The 14,438-nt window shown below is 41.5% G+C and overlaps 2 protein-coding genes across 2 annotated transcripts; one reads left to right on the top strand and one right to left on the bottom strand.

Annotated features, from left to right (window-relative positions):
- Window positions 1–2,504: 2,504 nt before the first annotated feature.
- Window positions 2,505–4,833, bottom strand: mrps21 (mitochondrial ribosomal protein S21). The gene is made up of 2 exons (XM_030121205.1): window positions 4,726–4,833; window positions 2,505–2,970 (listed from the first exon to the last, which is right to left on the bottom strand). Exons 1-2 carry the CDS (start codon window positions 4,806–4,808, stop codon window positions 2,790–2,792), a joined length of 264 nt encoding a protein of 87 aa, XP_029977065.1. The 5' UTR covers window positions 4,809–4,833; the 3' UTR covers window positions 2,505–2,789.
- Window positions 4,834–7,943: 3,110 nt separating this feature from the next.
- Window positions 7,944–13,214, top strand: crabp2b (cellular retinoic acid binding protein 2, b). The gene is made up of 4 exons (XM_030121204.1): window positions 7,944–8,132; window positions 11,131–11,309; window positions 11,617–11,733; window positions 12,923–13,214. Exons 1-4 carry the CDS (start codon window positions 8,051–8,053, stop codon window positions 12,971–12,973), a joined length of 429 nt encoding a protein of 142 aa, XP_029977064.1. The 5' UTR covers window positions 7,944–8,050; the 3' UTR covers window positions 12,974–13,214.
- The last annotated feature ends 1,224 nt before the right edge of the window (window positions 13,215–14,438 follow it).

Below are 14,438 nucleotides of genomic sequence, written 5' to 3'. Positions count from 1 at the left end.
GCTTCAGTGGAGAGCAACTCTGTGCAGTCACACTCACAGTTTATGAAACCCACATGGCATGGTGTATCATGTATTGAACTTGTTAAAAAAAGAAAGAAAAAAGAAAAGAAACGTCCTTGCATGGTCTATCCAGACCATGACAGCAAGCACGAGCCAGAATATTAAAAATAAATTACATAATCGCATATACAGTATATTCTCATGCATTTTACAAACTAAACATCTAACAGAACTGATGTTAGCAAATAATTTGGAAAGGATTGAAATGTAGAGAATAAAGGTGTTTTCACAGATCACATGAGTTAGCTGCATTGTTGTCGTTCCTATCACTCAAGACAGAGCAGATTAGGAGCATGTGCAGTCCCAGCCACTGAGGGAGATGGCTTGGAAGGCAGTCTTACATAATTACACAATAAGCTATATGCTGGGGGAGTGAATCACCTCTGTGGTCACATGCAGAATAAGATGCTACCTGCAGTAGGATGTAATAGCTGCTTGATAAGCTTACAAAAACAGATTATGCGTAAAAGCTGGTGATCACAGCCACACGAATTAACATGAATTTAAGACAAGGGAGAAGATATGTAACTATTGGTAGAAGCAAAGGAATAGAAATTCCAAATGAAATGCATAACATGCTAAAACAAGGAGACATTTTCACTAAAGATCTATTTAGACTGATGTCAAATTTAATTACAGTTGAGACCATTTTGAAAAAACACTACCATAAACAGAGTGATTTAATTACATAATGGAAGCTGAGTGACTGGGAGCGGGCTTTCCAAGCAGAGGGTCCTCATGCCAATCAGCCAATCTGTAATCTCTAGCTTGTGACGTGCAGTTTCTGTCATTTTTTTCCCCCATCTTATGCAAGCAATCTTATGCATGTTCCTTAAGTTTGACTAGGGTGGGACACCACACTTTTTTTGATTGTGGCAGAGATAACGGTAACCATGCAAACGTCATCATTCAGGAACATCAACTGATAAAGACACTGTGCAAATAGTGGCCGTCGTTACCGGCAGCAGCATTTGTAGACGGCTGGCTGGTTATCCATGTGATGCAACTCCTCAACATGTGCTCAGCTTTCTGACATGTTACTGACTTAAAGGTTTAGAGATATTTGTGCAAATGCTTTGTGTTTTATTTTTAACTACTGCAGATAGAGATCTGTTAAAGAAGAAATGCCTGGAGTGAATTCTTGGGTTAATGGCATTCCATTTCTCTGTACTTTGAAAAAGAAAAGGTAAATACCAGAGAAAAATTCAAGAAAATTTCAAAATCAGAGTGGTGCCACACTCGGAACAGTTTGCATGGCGTGGCCGTTATTATTAGAAGCTGGTATCATCTGAATTAGAAATCACAAGCAGCAGCCAACTTGTTACAACTGCGCACGTGCCGAGCAAACGGAAAGCAACTGACTGGAAGTTTTCACCCTGGCAGCAGTTGATGTTGTTGTTTATGATGGAAAGCAGCCAAGTAAAATACTTGCACGCTCTACAATATCCCTGAACATTGACACCACATCACTACAGGCTACTCAGCTAAGCTATCCAAGCAGACACCTTGGTTAAATTTATGTGCAATGTACTCAGAGGTTCTCAGAAAGGGTTAAAGACCTGCATGAAGCCAGCGAGTCTGCTTGTCTGGGTAATTACAGCACATTGTCAATTTTCTGCAGACGCTTCCTAAAACAGACTTTGCAAGTTTCTGACAGTGTTTGATTTACTTCAGCAACCAACGTAATGAATACTAACTATCTCAATTATAGAGCCATGTTTGGGTGCCTGGATTTATTCTAATTTATGGCTGTAGAACTCCCAAAGACTGAAACTGCAACTTTCAATCTCTGGTGGTTCTTCTGTATTACTGTACATTTTTTAATGTTACAAATCTCATGTGTTTGGCAGGATGCACTGGGGAATAAATACCCATCTAAATCAGGTATCAGAGAGTGTGTTCAAGTTGTTTCATTGTTAAACACAGGTCATCCATCATGCTGCTCTTCCAGTCCTTATTAAGCCACCCACGACCTGAAGCCAGACGGCAGGATGGCGACCTGACCTGGTGACCTCGGCGACAAGACGGAAATGTTTCAGCTTCCCTGAGTGGAGCGAGGGAGGCGAGAGCAAGTGCGCTCATTACGGCTCCCTGCGGTGAAAAAGCTCAGCGTCTGACAGATGCGCCCGGCCGGTGCGTCCTGCTTGTGAGAGCTTGCGGGAGGCAGCCGACACGATCGGTGGACATTAACACTGCGCTGTGCAGCAGTGACCTTGAATTAATTTACAGCAAGCTGCTGCTGAGCTGAGAGGCTGTTTGCAATAAATATGTCCCCCGCTCCCTGAGATTCCTTGAGCAAACGACACTGCATTAAATTACTTCAACAGCCTTAACGCTGGAAAAATATGACTCAGTGCTGTACACAGCTGGGTCTGGAGAATATAATGATTTGTTTTGGGGTTTAAATGATAAGGGGAAAAACAAAAAGTCATGAATTTATAAAAAAAAAAAAATGAATCATCCAAATCAAATGTTTATTAATTTTTTCATCACAATGAATAATCAGAATTAATTCATTTGTCCCCTTCAAGTTCTGCAATTTTCAGGCCAAATTAAGTGGAAAAAAACGATGAAAGAAACTGAATATTTTCCTGCTCTTACTTATGTGATCCCATTAATATCAACATCACTGTCAACATTTTGTTCCAGTCTCTGTAAATGCTTTTATGTTGTCTTCCAGTCCAAAACCAGTCCACTTTTAAGGTCCTCCGTCAACCCACTTCACCGCTCTAGCAGCCGACCCATGGATCCTCTCGGTTGGTCCTGGAAATGAAGGCAATTCTTCTGGCCATTTCCGCGTGGTAAATACGTCGGCAGCCCTCAAAGTTCTTGCGCTGGCGCTCCCGGCAGGGCTTCTCGTAGTAGCGTTTCCGCTTCACTGTCTCAATAATTCCATCCTGAGTCAGGATCCTGGAGGATGCAGAGAAGTGTGAAAGTCAGCAATTAAAAACGCAGGAATACTGACAGAGCAAAAGACATACACGATTCTCAGAAACTTACTAGAAAGCCCAACTTCACATAACAAACAGTCTCAGCTGAGTATTTGTGTTTCAATAAAGCATGTATATGCCAAGTGAAGAGTTAAATGCGCTGGAGTTGGTCAGAAATACTGATATCTGGTGGTTGTTTGTTGCAGTATTTGATTTCATGCAGCTTTAAGTCATTCCAAAGAAACGTAATGGTTGTGTCCAAGGTGCAAACGTGCAATAAAATATGAGACCCATGACAGAAGTTTGTGTCAATTATTGTGTTGTATGATTTACATATTCTGAACAGCTGGAATCTACAAACACTGGAGTCAAAGGGAAGGCTTTTTATTTATTTCTAGTGAGATGGATAACAACTGTGTTAGTTTAAAAAGCAGCATGAAGTAATGGTTCAAGGCCTCTGCAACTGCAATTTAACTTTTAATAATGCTGTCCATGCCTCTTGCAGACTTACCAGAACACTGGGTTTTACAATGACAACTGTATTTAATTTTGTGAATCACAGTCACAGACACTTTGAAGATTAAGGTTTTGGAATGTTGTTAAAAGGGGGAGAATGATAAAACAAGTAATTTTCACAATCACGCACACACCAATGCTTTTAAAATGTCTTCTTTAATCCTTCCAGTCACGTTTTGACCCACGTGTGGATTTGTGGTTATACGAAAAATGAGTGGAAATGTGCTTCAGGCTACAAAGACCAGAAAGCAACCAGAAAATATTGAACACTCACAACAGGCAAATGTTCATTTTTAATTATTTCGAAAAAAGATCAAAACAACATAAAATGTAGTTCTCAGAGAATTAAATCTGAGTGTGCATCCTGATACACACTACTAAATCTTTATTTGATTGTCACACTCTATTAACCCTGTTCCTTATGTGAGGGGTCAATATGTTTTGATAGAAATAACAGCTTGTGTAAAGACATGCATCAGAGGGTTACAACACTGAGTAATCAGATCTTAAATTAACAACAGTGCAGCATTCATAATGATTCAAATCCATCATTATTGCCCTTGAAGTTGCGTTTTCACAGATAATATCATGAATTGCACTCTCACTTAATGAAATTCAAGGCATTCAAGGCAGGTAACGGTGCATGAAAAAATTGTGGAACATCCTGTTTGTTTATAAAAACAAATGCTGAAATAAGACACTTATTGATTGTAATTACGCATGAATAAAAGTTTGCAATATAATAACCACACCAGGCTGTTGTTATGAAATGTACTAACAATAATTTTTGAATAACTAACATGTGGACATAAATGACACGCCAATAGTAGAAGGTACATTTTCAGCCTGCTCTACCTTCATCAGATGTGTGGTTGCTGATGTATCCAAACTGAGTTGGAAAGGTAAATTGTTTTGCAAAATAAGGTAAGGTCCATTTGTCTATGTATATCAGAAAACACTTCACACGCCGTTCCAATATTTTCAGATTTGTAACATAGAACAACATGATCCACCAAACACGTGTTAATACATCTCAGGACATTACGAAACCAAAACAAAAACATTACATTTAGCTTAACGCGACAGCGTCACTGCGCATGCGCAGATCTGTGACATTGAGTGGAAGGCTAACAGCAACACAGCTGACGTTATCCTGTCATTATCCGAGAAGAAATATGAATCCGATATGACTTTAAGGGCATGGAAACATAAACGAAACCTGTTCAGAGTCTTGTACGCCTCATCCACGTTTCCCTCTTGAACCATCACCGTCCGAGCGATGAAGCGGAGGTGCCTCGCCATGTTGAAACGGGTGTCCGGCCAAAAGTCTTCCGGACGGAAACATGGAACTACTAATGGTTCCGCATGGGAGAACGTACTCACACAGGGGTGACTCTTCTCTGGAGAGTTCCCCTAAATACATTATTTCAAAGCTCATACACGTTTTTTGTGGTTTTCCAGAACTATCACCAACCCCATTTTATATGAAATTTGAACAAATATTCTGCCCACATCCACGTTTCCAAATAAACATAACAGCCACACACAAATCCAATTTCTTGAGTTATTTGAACAACTGAACTCCACAAACTATCTTTTAAAACTTTTTATCCTCTGACATTGTTCTTTCAATGGTAAAATAAGGTGTGGGCCACACAATGGGGGCATTTGTACTCGCAACAGCCAAGTGGTGGTTTTAAATGCAAGGGAAATAAGAAATAGTAATGACAAACCTAGGTTATGAAATTGGCTAATAAAAGTCAACGAAACATAAAGAAACAATTGAAACATAGAATAAAACATAATCAATCAATCAATCAATCAATCAATCAATCAATCATTTTTATAACGCACCTTCAATCCAACAAATGCAGAACAATATAACATAAATAGATAGATAGATAGATAGATAGATAGATAGATAGATAGATAGATAGATAGATAGATAGATAAGTAGACACACAGACAGACTGAGAGACAGAGAGACAGACAGACAGAAAGGTAGATAGAATAGAATCACTATGTCACTTTGATAATTACTAATCCTTTGAAAATAATATGACAAAAAAGATTTTCAGCTGTCAAGTTTCTTCCACCTATTTGTTCCATAGTTTTTAGTTTTTTGTTACCAGTCATTGCAGCTGAAACTGTTAATGTGCCATTTACTGTTTACATATTCACAGAATTAATGCTTCTGGATAGCAAACTCCTTCCAGGAGCTTTGAATACTTGTCAAATTTAGCATTTATTCCGTTTCTTTGTTTAGGAGGATGGTTGAATTCTGAAGCAATGGCGCCACCCAGAGGACAAAATGTATAGGAACACATTGTCTGTTGAAGTCAGACTTTATCAATAGTGTGAAGAATTAACAGGGTTTGTTTACTCATTTACAATTGTCTTTTTTAATACACATATTTCTTTAATGTTGTGAATTTAAAATGATTTGCATGTTGCTTTTTATTATTATGTTGTTATTATTGTGTGAATCTCAAGCCTGTTCTCCACATATAAACAGGGAACCGGTAGTCTACATGTAGAAGGATGATTTTCATGGAAAATACAAGTTTATGAAGCTACATTTGTTGCCATAGCAGCAGAGACACCAGGGTCCATTGTTATTCTTTCATCAGGGTCTTTCTCATTTTCCCTCTCATCCCTGAGCTGCTGTTGTCCTCTGAGTCTGAGGTCAGCCAGCGGTGAATGTCGCCGTGGAAGGTAGGCCTAATTTGCATCCAAAAGTGCTTTTATGGGCCCCCTCTCTCCCCATAAAACAGCCGAACAGGTTAATTCCCATGTCACTGTAACTCAATAGGATAGTGTATCCACACGGTGCCACAGGGAGGAATGCTTAGACAGTCTGCGTAGATAACATCACAACTCTTTTTGTTGTGTGAATGTGGTGCATCATGTTTCCACAGGCATCCCTTCTGATCCTGACCTGATGAAATAATCCTGGCAGTGAATGGAGGAGTATCTGTGAGGGAGAAAACCACACAAAAAAAAGTTTGCAATGGGAGACTCTTTAAACCAGTATCTTTCTCCCTTCACTCTTAGTGAAGAAGAAAAAAAGTTTTTACATTGTTATATTGGTTTTAATATTGCTTTTTTTTGTACTTTAACCTTCTTTATCAATTCAACTTAGTTTTTTTAAGGAAAAAAAACGATGGTTTGTCAGAGAAACACCTTCATAACTCTTCACTTTCATTTTTTCTCATTTGCCACATGCTCCCTTTTCAGCCCTTTGTTAATTATTACTTTAAATTAAAAATTTTCATTTCTGCACCAAATTTGAAGAATATCAATTTGCCTTGTTGTATAATCAGGCAATTTGGTCCTTAGTGAATTCTTCATATGCATTTTTTTCATTAATTTTCACATTGATTCTAATTTCCCTTTAACTAAAGGTGTCTATATTACTAATGTTGTCATTGCAATGCCTGTCATCTGAAAACTTCGAACTATAATTTTACTACTAAACTGCAGCATATTGAAGCTACCAGCATTCATTTTGCTGGGAAAATTTGGACTGAAGGCAGGGTGCATCCTTGGCAGGTCACCAGAGAGACACTTTAAAAAATAATAATAATAATGTAAAAAGACCTGTTAGATTCAAATGCATGTTATTGTACTGTAGGAATATAGGGAGAACATGCAAACTCAACTGGAGACTGCTAAGCCCAACTAGGAACCTTCTCTCAGAGCTGAATGACTCCACCAAAACAGAAATGACTTTATTTTACATTTACATCATTGCCATAAGATAAACATCCACTTTGTTCAAGCACATGTGATACTGTTAAATTAAACTTGATTTTCAATAATGACAGTTTAGCTTTGAATCTTAGCCTCCAGTCTCAATCAAAAAATTTCCCCAAGGAGTAGAATTGTTTCCTGCCAGCTTCTTGCTGGACTGACACCTCCAAGTGGATGTCTCATATTTTACTTTTCTCTCTTTCATTAGAAGCTTTCCCACCTCCAAGCCAGAGGCCAGACACATTCATCTTGAGAGCTGACCTCTCATGCCAAGTTTCTGAATAGCATCGGGTCGAAATGTTATTTCTTGTGTGATTTATAACAGCTTCAATGCTGAATTTAACAACAGGGATGCTTTTTTTTTTTTTTAACACATCTAGTCAAATTATTAGGACCAGCTTGGTGTCATCATACAAACACACACACACACAAACACAATTAGCACTTTTCTAATGCGAGCAGCAGGCCATGCATCAGCATCAAAGGATTTACTGGAAGTGCGTTTTTCCAGCTCGTATCCAAATCTTTCACCATGCTGCCAGAAGTGGAGGGTGGAAGCAGCAGCGGCAGAGGGAAAGTCCCTCCCTGCCATCATCATGGGCCGGACCAGCATCGGATCCAGACGAGCTGTCAGCCAATGAATGGAGGAGGCGCAGATGCAGGCAGGAGGAGAAGACTCCGCGAACCGGTTGACTTTTTTCAGGAGGGACAGACGAGCAGATCCTGAGCTCTCCTCTCCGGGCGCAGTCCTCCATCCAGTCCGCACTGTCTCTGCAGGCGCTCGCATCGCAATGGAGAGCAAAGTCGCAGATTTCTCTGGAAAATGGACAATGAAGTCTTCGGAAAACTTCGAGGAACTTTTGAAAGCGCTTGGTAAGTATAAAAAAAATATTAACTGCATAATGCATGTTGCAGTGGCATTGCTTGATCTGCCATTTAAATATGACCAATCTGTGTGTATCTTGTCTTTGCAGGCAGAATTTGTATGTCAAACATTAAAAATGCAGACTTTCCCTGTTATAATTCAAGATATGTATTGTTTTCCTGATGTATTCACCAACCACCCAGGTCTGTAGTTGAAGACCTGTCAGTCACTTTCTGTGTGGAAGTCCCATTTGCCCCTTGGTGGTCTGAGTTGCCCTCTGAGGTTCATTCAGTTCATCCTGCAGTGCTGGTGTGTTCCTGGGATAATATTAAGCTGTGTGATGCCAGTTTTTAGGCTTTTCGTTGGGCCAGAGAGGTCATGCACGGGCCATCCAGTGGCATCCATTAAAAATCTGGAGACAAATATCCTGTGGAGGAATGTTAGATTAGACTCATCTGAAGCCGGCCCTCCTCATGCGGTTGTAATTAGAGCCAGTGTAAACGGAACTAAGCCTTGACATGGGCCCCAGCAGCCAGCCAGCTCTGAGACTGGCTTTCCTCCACTGCCGGGGGCCTCTCTGGGCCAATCCAGTGTGTGTGTGTGAGTGTGTGAGTGTGTGTGTGCCTCCATGAGCAAATATGGCCTGGGCTGAATGTGGGGTGTACTGAACTCTCTGAAGATAATCCATCTCACATTTTGCCTCAAAATGGCAAAAGTTAAATTGCCTTCAGACGCTTCGGGTTTATTTTACATGTCTGCAACAGGCACTTACATGTTTATTGAATCCATTCACTCAGCCTTGGTTGTGCTTTTTAGTTAGAATTCCAGTTGCATTTTTTTTTTTTTTTTTTTGTTTTGCTTGCAAATCCATGCATGGATTATTGAATCAGCCTACCAGACACAAGCCTATGGGACCAAGAGGTCAGGAGGCTCTGGGGCTTTGTTTGACACGGCCCACATTTCTGGTCCATATGTCGATCAGTCAACTGCACAGAGACGCGATTATGGTTAGAAAAACTCCCGTAAGATCACAGACAGATGCAAGTCATATGAATCAGCTAGACCGGTGCTCAGACACCTTATTGGGTTTTAGAATTCACCAAAGATTTATTGCATGTATATGTAAAATCATGTCAGAGGCACCAAACAACAAAAAACTAAAGACATGAAGGGGAAACCTGATCACTGCAATAAAATAATCCACAGTTATAACTCAGTTTATCAGGAAAAATGTGAGGGTTAATGTTGCATTAAGCATAATCTGTCCTCAAGGATTAAATTAGCTCAACTCATTTATCCAGTCTGTAATACTGGGAAGGGACTTTTACCTTCTCCGAGCTAATGTTAAGCTTTTCCTAGACTCTACTCGAGGGGGGACATTTCATTGTGCAATGGCTGGGGACAGTTAAAGGGGCTGCAGCATGCTTTTTTTTAGCTAGTCCAAACCCTAGAAATGGCATTAAGATGGTAATAGTTTATTTTTGGCGCTAAGGAAAAGTCATTTTGTGTGAAATAAAAGATTTTCTCAGGCTAATTCTGAAACCCGGAAGAGAAAACGCACTGTTTCACTGAAAATCCCGCCTCTCCCCCTGTGGACTTTGACTGACAGCGTACTTCAGTCAATCAGCGCTTCAAAACAAATATGCTGGCTAGCTTTAGCTCTTTTGCTCTAGCTTCTCCACACACAAAGACACGTGAAAACGTTGTTTCCTGTAAGAAACTCACCAAGCGCAGACCCTTCAGACTCTTCAGACTCTTGCTCCTGCTTGACTGTTGCTTTCAGACGATGGTCAAAGTTTATTTCCGTAATCGGAGTTACAAAAAGCAGCAACGCTGATTGCCGAGGGCCTGCGGGAGGGGGGCTCAGGGGAACCATCTTCTCCGTGTGACGTGAACGTGGGAAACGGAGCGTTTTCACGGGTGCGGGAGGGGCTGCCTCTCTGAGCAGCACAAAAACGAGGAAAGCTCAAACACACAGGCACGAAGGGAAAAAAATGCTTTGGGGGTGTTTTTGGTGAGTACATAGCCATATAACAAGGTTAAAACATACAAAAAGTGAATTTTGCATGATACAGCCCCTTTAAATTTCCACCTTGAGAGGATATCTTCTGTTTCTGATCGTCAGTGTGTCAGTTCTGGACATGAGCATGTCACATGTAAAGAAAATTCCATCACGAACAGAGTGAAGAAATATCTAACAGTTACTCTCACAGGGCTGTAATGTCGTCTGTGGTGGAATTTGATGTAGACACAGTATATCCTTTCTGAGCAAATACCCAGAAGTTGGGGCCATTAATCTAAAAACACCAACGCTTAAATCTTTTCCCCATCGCCCCAGCTTCAAGAGGGTTTTAAGTTGAATGGAAAATAACATTTTCTTCATGCGATCCACAGCTTGACAGTGACCAGTGATTAAAAGAGCCACACTGTTTGCATTTTTGTGTTGGGTGTAAATCATATGCTCTACATTACCGGTATTTTTTTTTTTTCAGACGAATCGCATAAATTCCCAGATTCTTGTGGCTTTAGTAACATAGCAGAAAATGTCAGCATGCACAGACTTGAAGCTAAGAAATTAAAACTGGAACTGTTTGTGGATCAAAGCTGTCATGTGGCAACGTAGCTGCGGTGAAAAACCCATCGGCTGATTTATGACCTGTGTGACGAGAATCAAAGTGAGAAGACGGATTGTAGGCCAGCATGGACATTGGTGAAAACAAATAACACGAATTTCATTGCCACTGTGTCATAAATGCTGCTGCTGAGCCTCAAATATCACATGGCGTAGTTACACTGAACAGAAACCAAGAGAAGATTTTCCTAACCTTTTCCGCCTTCTCTGATTTCCATCCAAGCCTGAGCTCAGAGCGAAGGGAATTGGATTTTAAACTGAATAAACTCTCATTCAAAAACCACTGGTGCGCACAACTGTGAATATATTCATTTAGCTCACAGAAACCGCCAAGGCGCGGCAGCCGGCTTGACCTTGTGTTCGTGTGCGTCCAGGTGTGAATGTGTTCCTGAGGAAGATCGCGGTGACGGCGGCCTCCAGCCCGGCCGTGGAAATCACTCAGCAGGGGGAGAGCCTGTCCATCAAGACGTCCACCAGCGTCCGCACCACCCATGTCTCCTTCACCGTGGGCCAGTCCTTCAACGAGGCCACGGTGGACGGGCGCCCCTGCACGGTGCGCCTTCCATCATGTCGACTACATGCATGCCGGAGTTTGGTCGAGGGCCGCAGAGCTCACACACACCAAAGAAAACATGTGGAAGTCATTTCAGTGAGACTGCAGAGATCTGTTCTTCATTTCTTCGTCCTGTGTGAGTGATGAAGGACATTGATCCTGACAGCCCGTAAAAATGTTCCGACGCTCAGCCGTCGGCACAGCGAGCACCTCTGACCAAACCCAAATCCTGCTGCAAGTCGTCTGGCACCCGAAATGTTTTGGATGATGTCAGTTGTTAATACTCCTCTCATGTGAATCCCTGCAGAGTTTTCCGAAGTGGGAAACGGACAGAAAGATCAGCTGCGAACAGACTTTACAGAAAGGCGACGGGCCGAAGACGGCGTGGACCCGAGAGCTCACAAATGATGGGAGACTCATACTGGTGATTATTTCGAGTTCCGATCCACAACAGCATAGAACAGTTACAAACGGTCAAATAATCCAGTCTGACTGCTTTACTTTAACGAGCACACATCTTTTATAATCCATAAAAACAGTTTTAAGCAGGTTGTAAAACAAATCCAAGAGTGGAGATTGAACAGCTTTATGAGCTCGTATTTATGTTGCATTCTGGGAACTTGGAGAGTAGTTACCGCTTGGGAAAACTCCCACCTCGCATGAAAGCAAGTAAAAGGCCCATGAAAACCTCCAGAAACATGACATATGAGTGTTGTTGATGTGACACAACACATTCTCTGTCATTTACTTGCGTTTTGATTGAGTTTTTTTCACTGAGTACAAACAGAATGGTCCCTTTCACTTTAACTGCACCGACCATTTCAATTCACTACTGCTGCTCTGTTCAGTGGCATCAAATTTGCTTCTTGATGAATGTGTTTGCACAGCATTTGCCATTCAAGTATAATGATAATACCTGTGCAGTCAATAGTTATAAGAACTCAGAGGTGGGAAACGTCCCAATTCCCAGTGAGAATAACATCTCCTAATGCATTTAAACTGGAGGCATTCCATCTGGACGGTGAGCGATTTGGACGAGATCCCAGAAGCAGGTCTGATGTTACATGGTGGCAGTTCTGTTGACATTTAACAAACCTACTAATTGCCCACAAATAATTGCTGTTACTCACACCGATAGGGTATAAATTACAACATTCCCTCTCGCTGCTTCAATAAATGTTTCACTTTTCAGCAACACTTCTTTTGATTAAATAAACCCCCCCCCCCCTGAGTTTAACTTTCTCCCCCCTCTGACTTAATGTGTGCGATGATGGGTTTGACTCACAGTCGCACTGCTGGAGGAGGCCATGTTGCTTGTTTTTTATTGCTGTTATTTAGTAAACTGTTAAATAAAACCTTCCCAACTGGTGATTATTCCAGTTCTCAGCTGTGTGAATGCAGTGTATCTTATTAGCCTTTGGTTGGAGGATAATCAGAGAAAAGCTGTGACATGATGTTTGTTATCCATAGAAAATGTAAAGTTGTAGATGGACTTGATAAGAGATGCTGCAAGGGAGTCGATGTATGACTTGCTCATCATATTTTACTCTTCACAGAATGTTTCACAGCTTAAAGTCACAAGTTGCTCCTGTTCTGTTGCTCATGTCTTTCAGACAATGACTGCTGGGGAGGTCGTCTGCACCAGAGTGTATGAGAGGGAATGAGGAAATCTTTCTCACTGCCGTCATGCAATCCGTCTGTTTTTATGCACGTTTACCAGCTTCGTTTCACTTCCTCCTCACTGCCGGCTAGGTCTTTCTCAAACTGTCAAAAAAGACTGTAGTCGTTGCTGCAGCTCTCTTTGTACGAGGACAAAAAACAACACTTTATGCACTTCTGAAAGGTCACACCATCCTTCTTTTTTTTAAACACGCCGTATCTAAACCCTTTTTTCGATATGTTAATAAACTGTTTTATACAAATTGACTTGTTGATTATTTCTCCTCCAGCTCTGGATGCCGATGCTGCGTCCTCCCTGAACCGCCCATTCCCCTGTCGTTTGCTTGCGTATCACTTTACATCGCTGTCTGCCATTCGTACTCTCTCCATTATCCCCCACCCTTTTTTTCCCCTCCATCTTTCCACATTCCTTGTCCTCTGCGTGCTCCCTGCCGTCACTGCTCATGACAGAATGGGCTCAATTAGTTTGAAAACTCCCAAAGACGATTTACATTTAAAAAAAAAAAGAAAAAAAAAAAAGCCCTGCATGGAGAGACACTTGGCAAAGGCCAAGGGGAAACAGGGAGTGGAGAGGAAAAAGAGCCAGGGAAAGGGAGAGCGGCCATGAGAACATTATTTCATCGCATCAGGAGAGGTTACACTTCCTATGCTCGCCTTCACTTGCTGAACCTACTTCGTTTGTGCTGGATGAAAAAGTCCCCTGCACTCCCCCTCTCTCATTTTACATACACATACAAAGCGTTAAATAGCCTCGGGTCAGGCTGCGCAGGGAGATTTCCAGCTGTTTCCTCTCAAAACTCTTTTTCCAACATATCAGATGCAAATAAAAACATACAAATAACCTTCAAAAGCGAAGAGAAAACACCATTTGCAGAACATGATAGTTTTACGAGGATCCAGTCTCCAAATTCCTTCCAATACTCCACTAAAAACTCAGCAGCTAGAGTTCAAACCTCACCTTGCTGTGAAAAATGCACCCTGAGGGTCTCTCAGGCACTTCCTGAGCCCAGTTCTGCTGCAGCAGTGATGATTTTTCCAGGCTTTCGCCCCTCTGAAGTGTTTCCTATAGGCTCTATACATAAATGCTGAGCAGGCAGCGGGAGGACGAAGCCTCCATCAGCATGAACGTTCTCACAAAACCTGATTGAGTAAGTGTGTGTTTACAGCAGAAAGTGTAAAAAGCGTAGTATGGAACCATCCATGGCATTTTAAATGCAATTACGCGGAAGAACAAAAAAGGCCACAGTGCAGGGTTAACGCGTGTAACTCAGAGACTCACAGCAGTAGCCAGGCGGCAGTTGGATTTGAACCTGCAGACGTCCAACCATAAGCTCGCTTCTCTGACCTCTAAGCCCAGATTAAGTGTGGGACTCCACTGGGACCATTGACCTTCAGACACCAACTGAAAATGCAAAACCTGCACTTCAGGGAATTATGTCTCACATAGAA

Source organism: Salarias fasciatus, chromosome 22 (assembly GCF_902148845.1).
Source record: "Salarias fasciatus chromosome 22, fSalaFa1.1, whole genome shotgun sequence".
Lineage (NCBI taxonomy): Eukaryota > Metazoa > Chordata > Actinopteri > Blenniiformes > Blenniidae > Salarias > Salarias fasciatus.
Note: the sequence above shows the minus strand (reverse complement) of the source record. Positions and strands in the feature narration are given on the sequence as shown.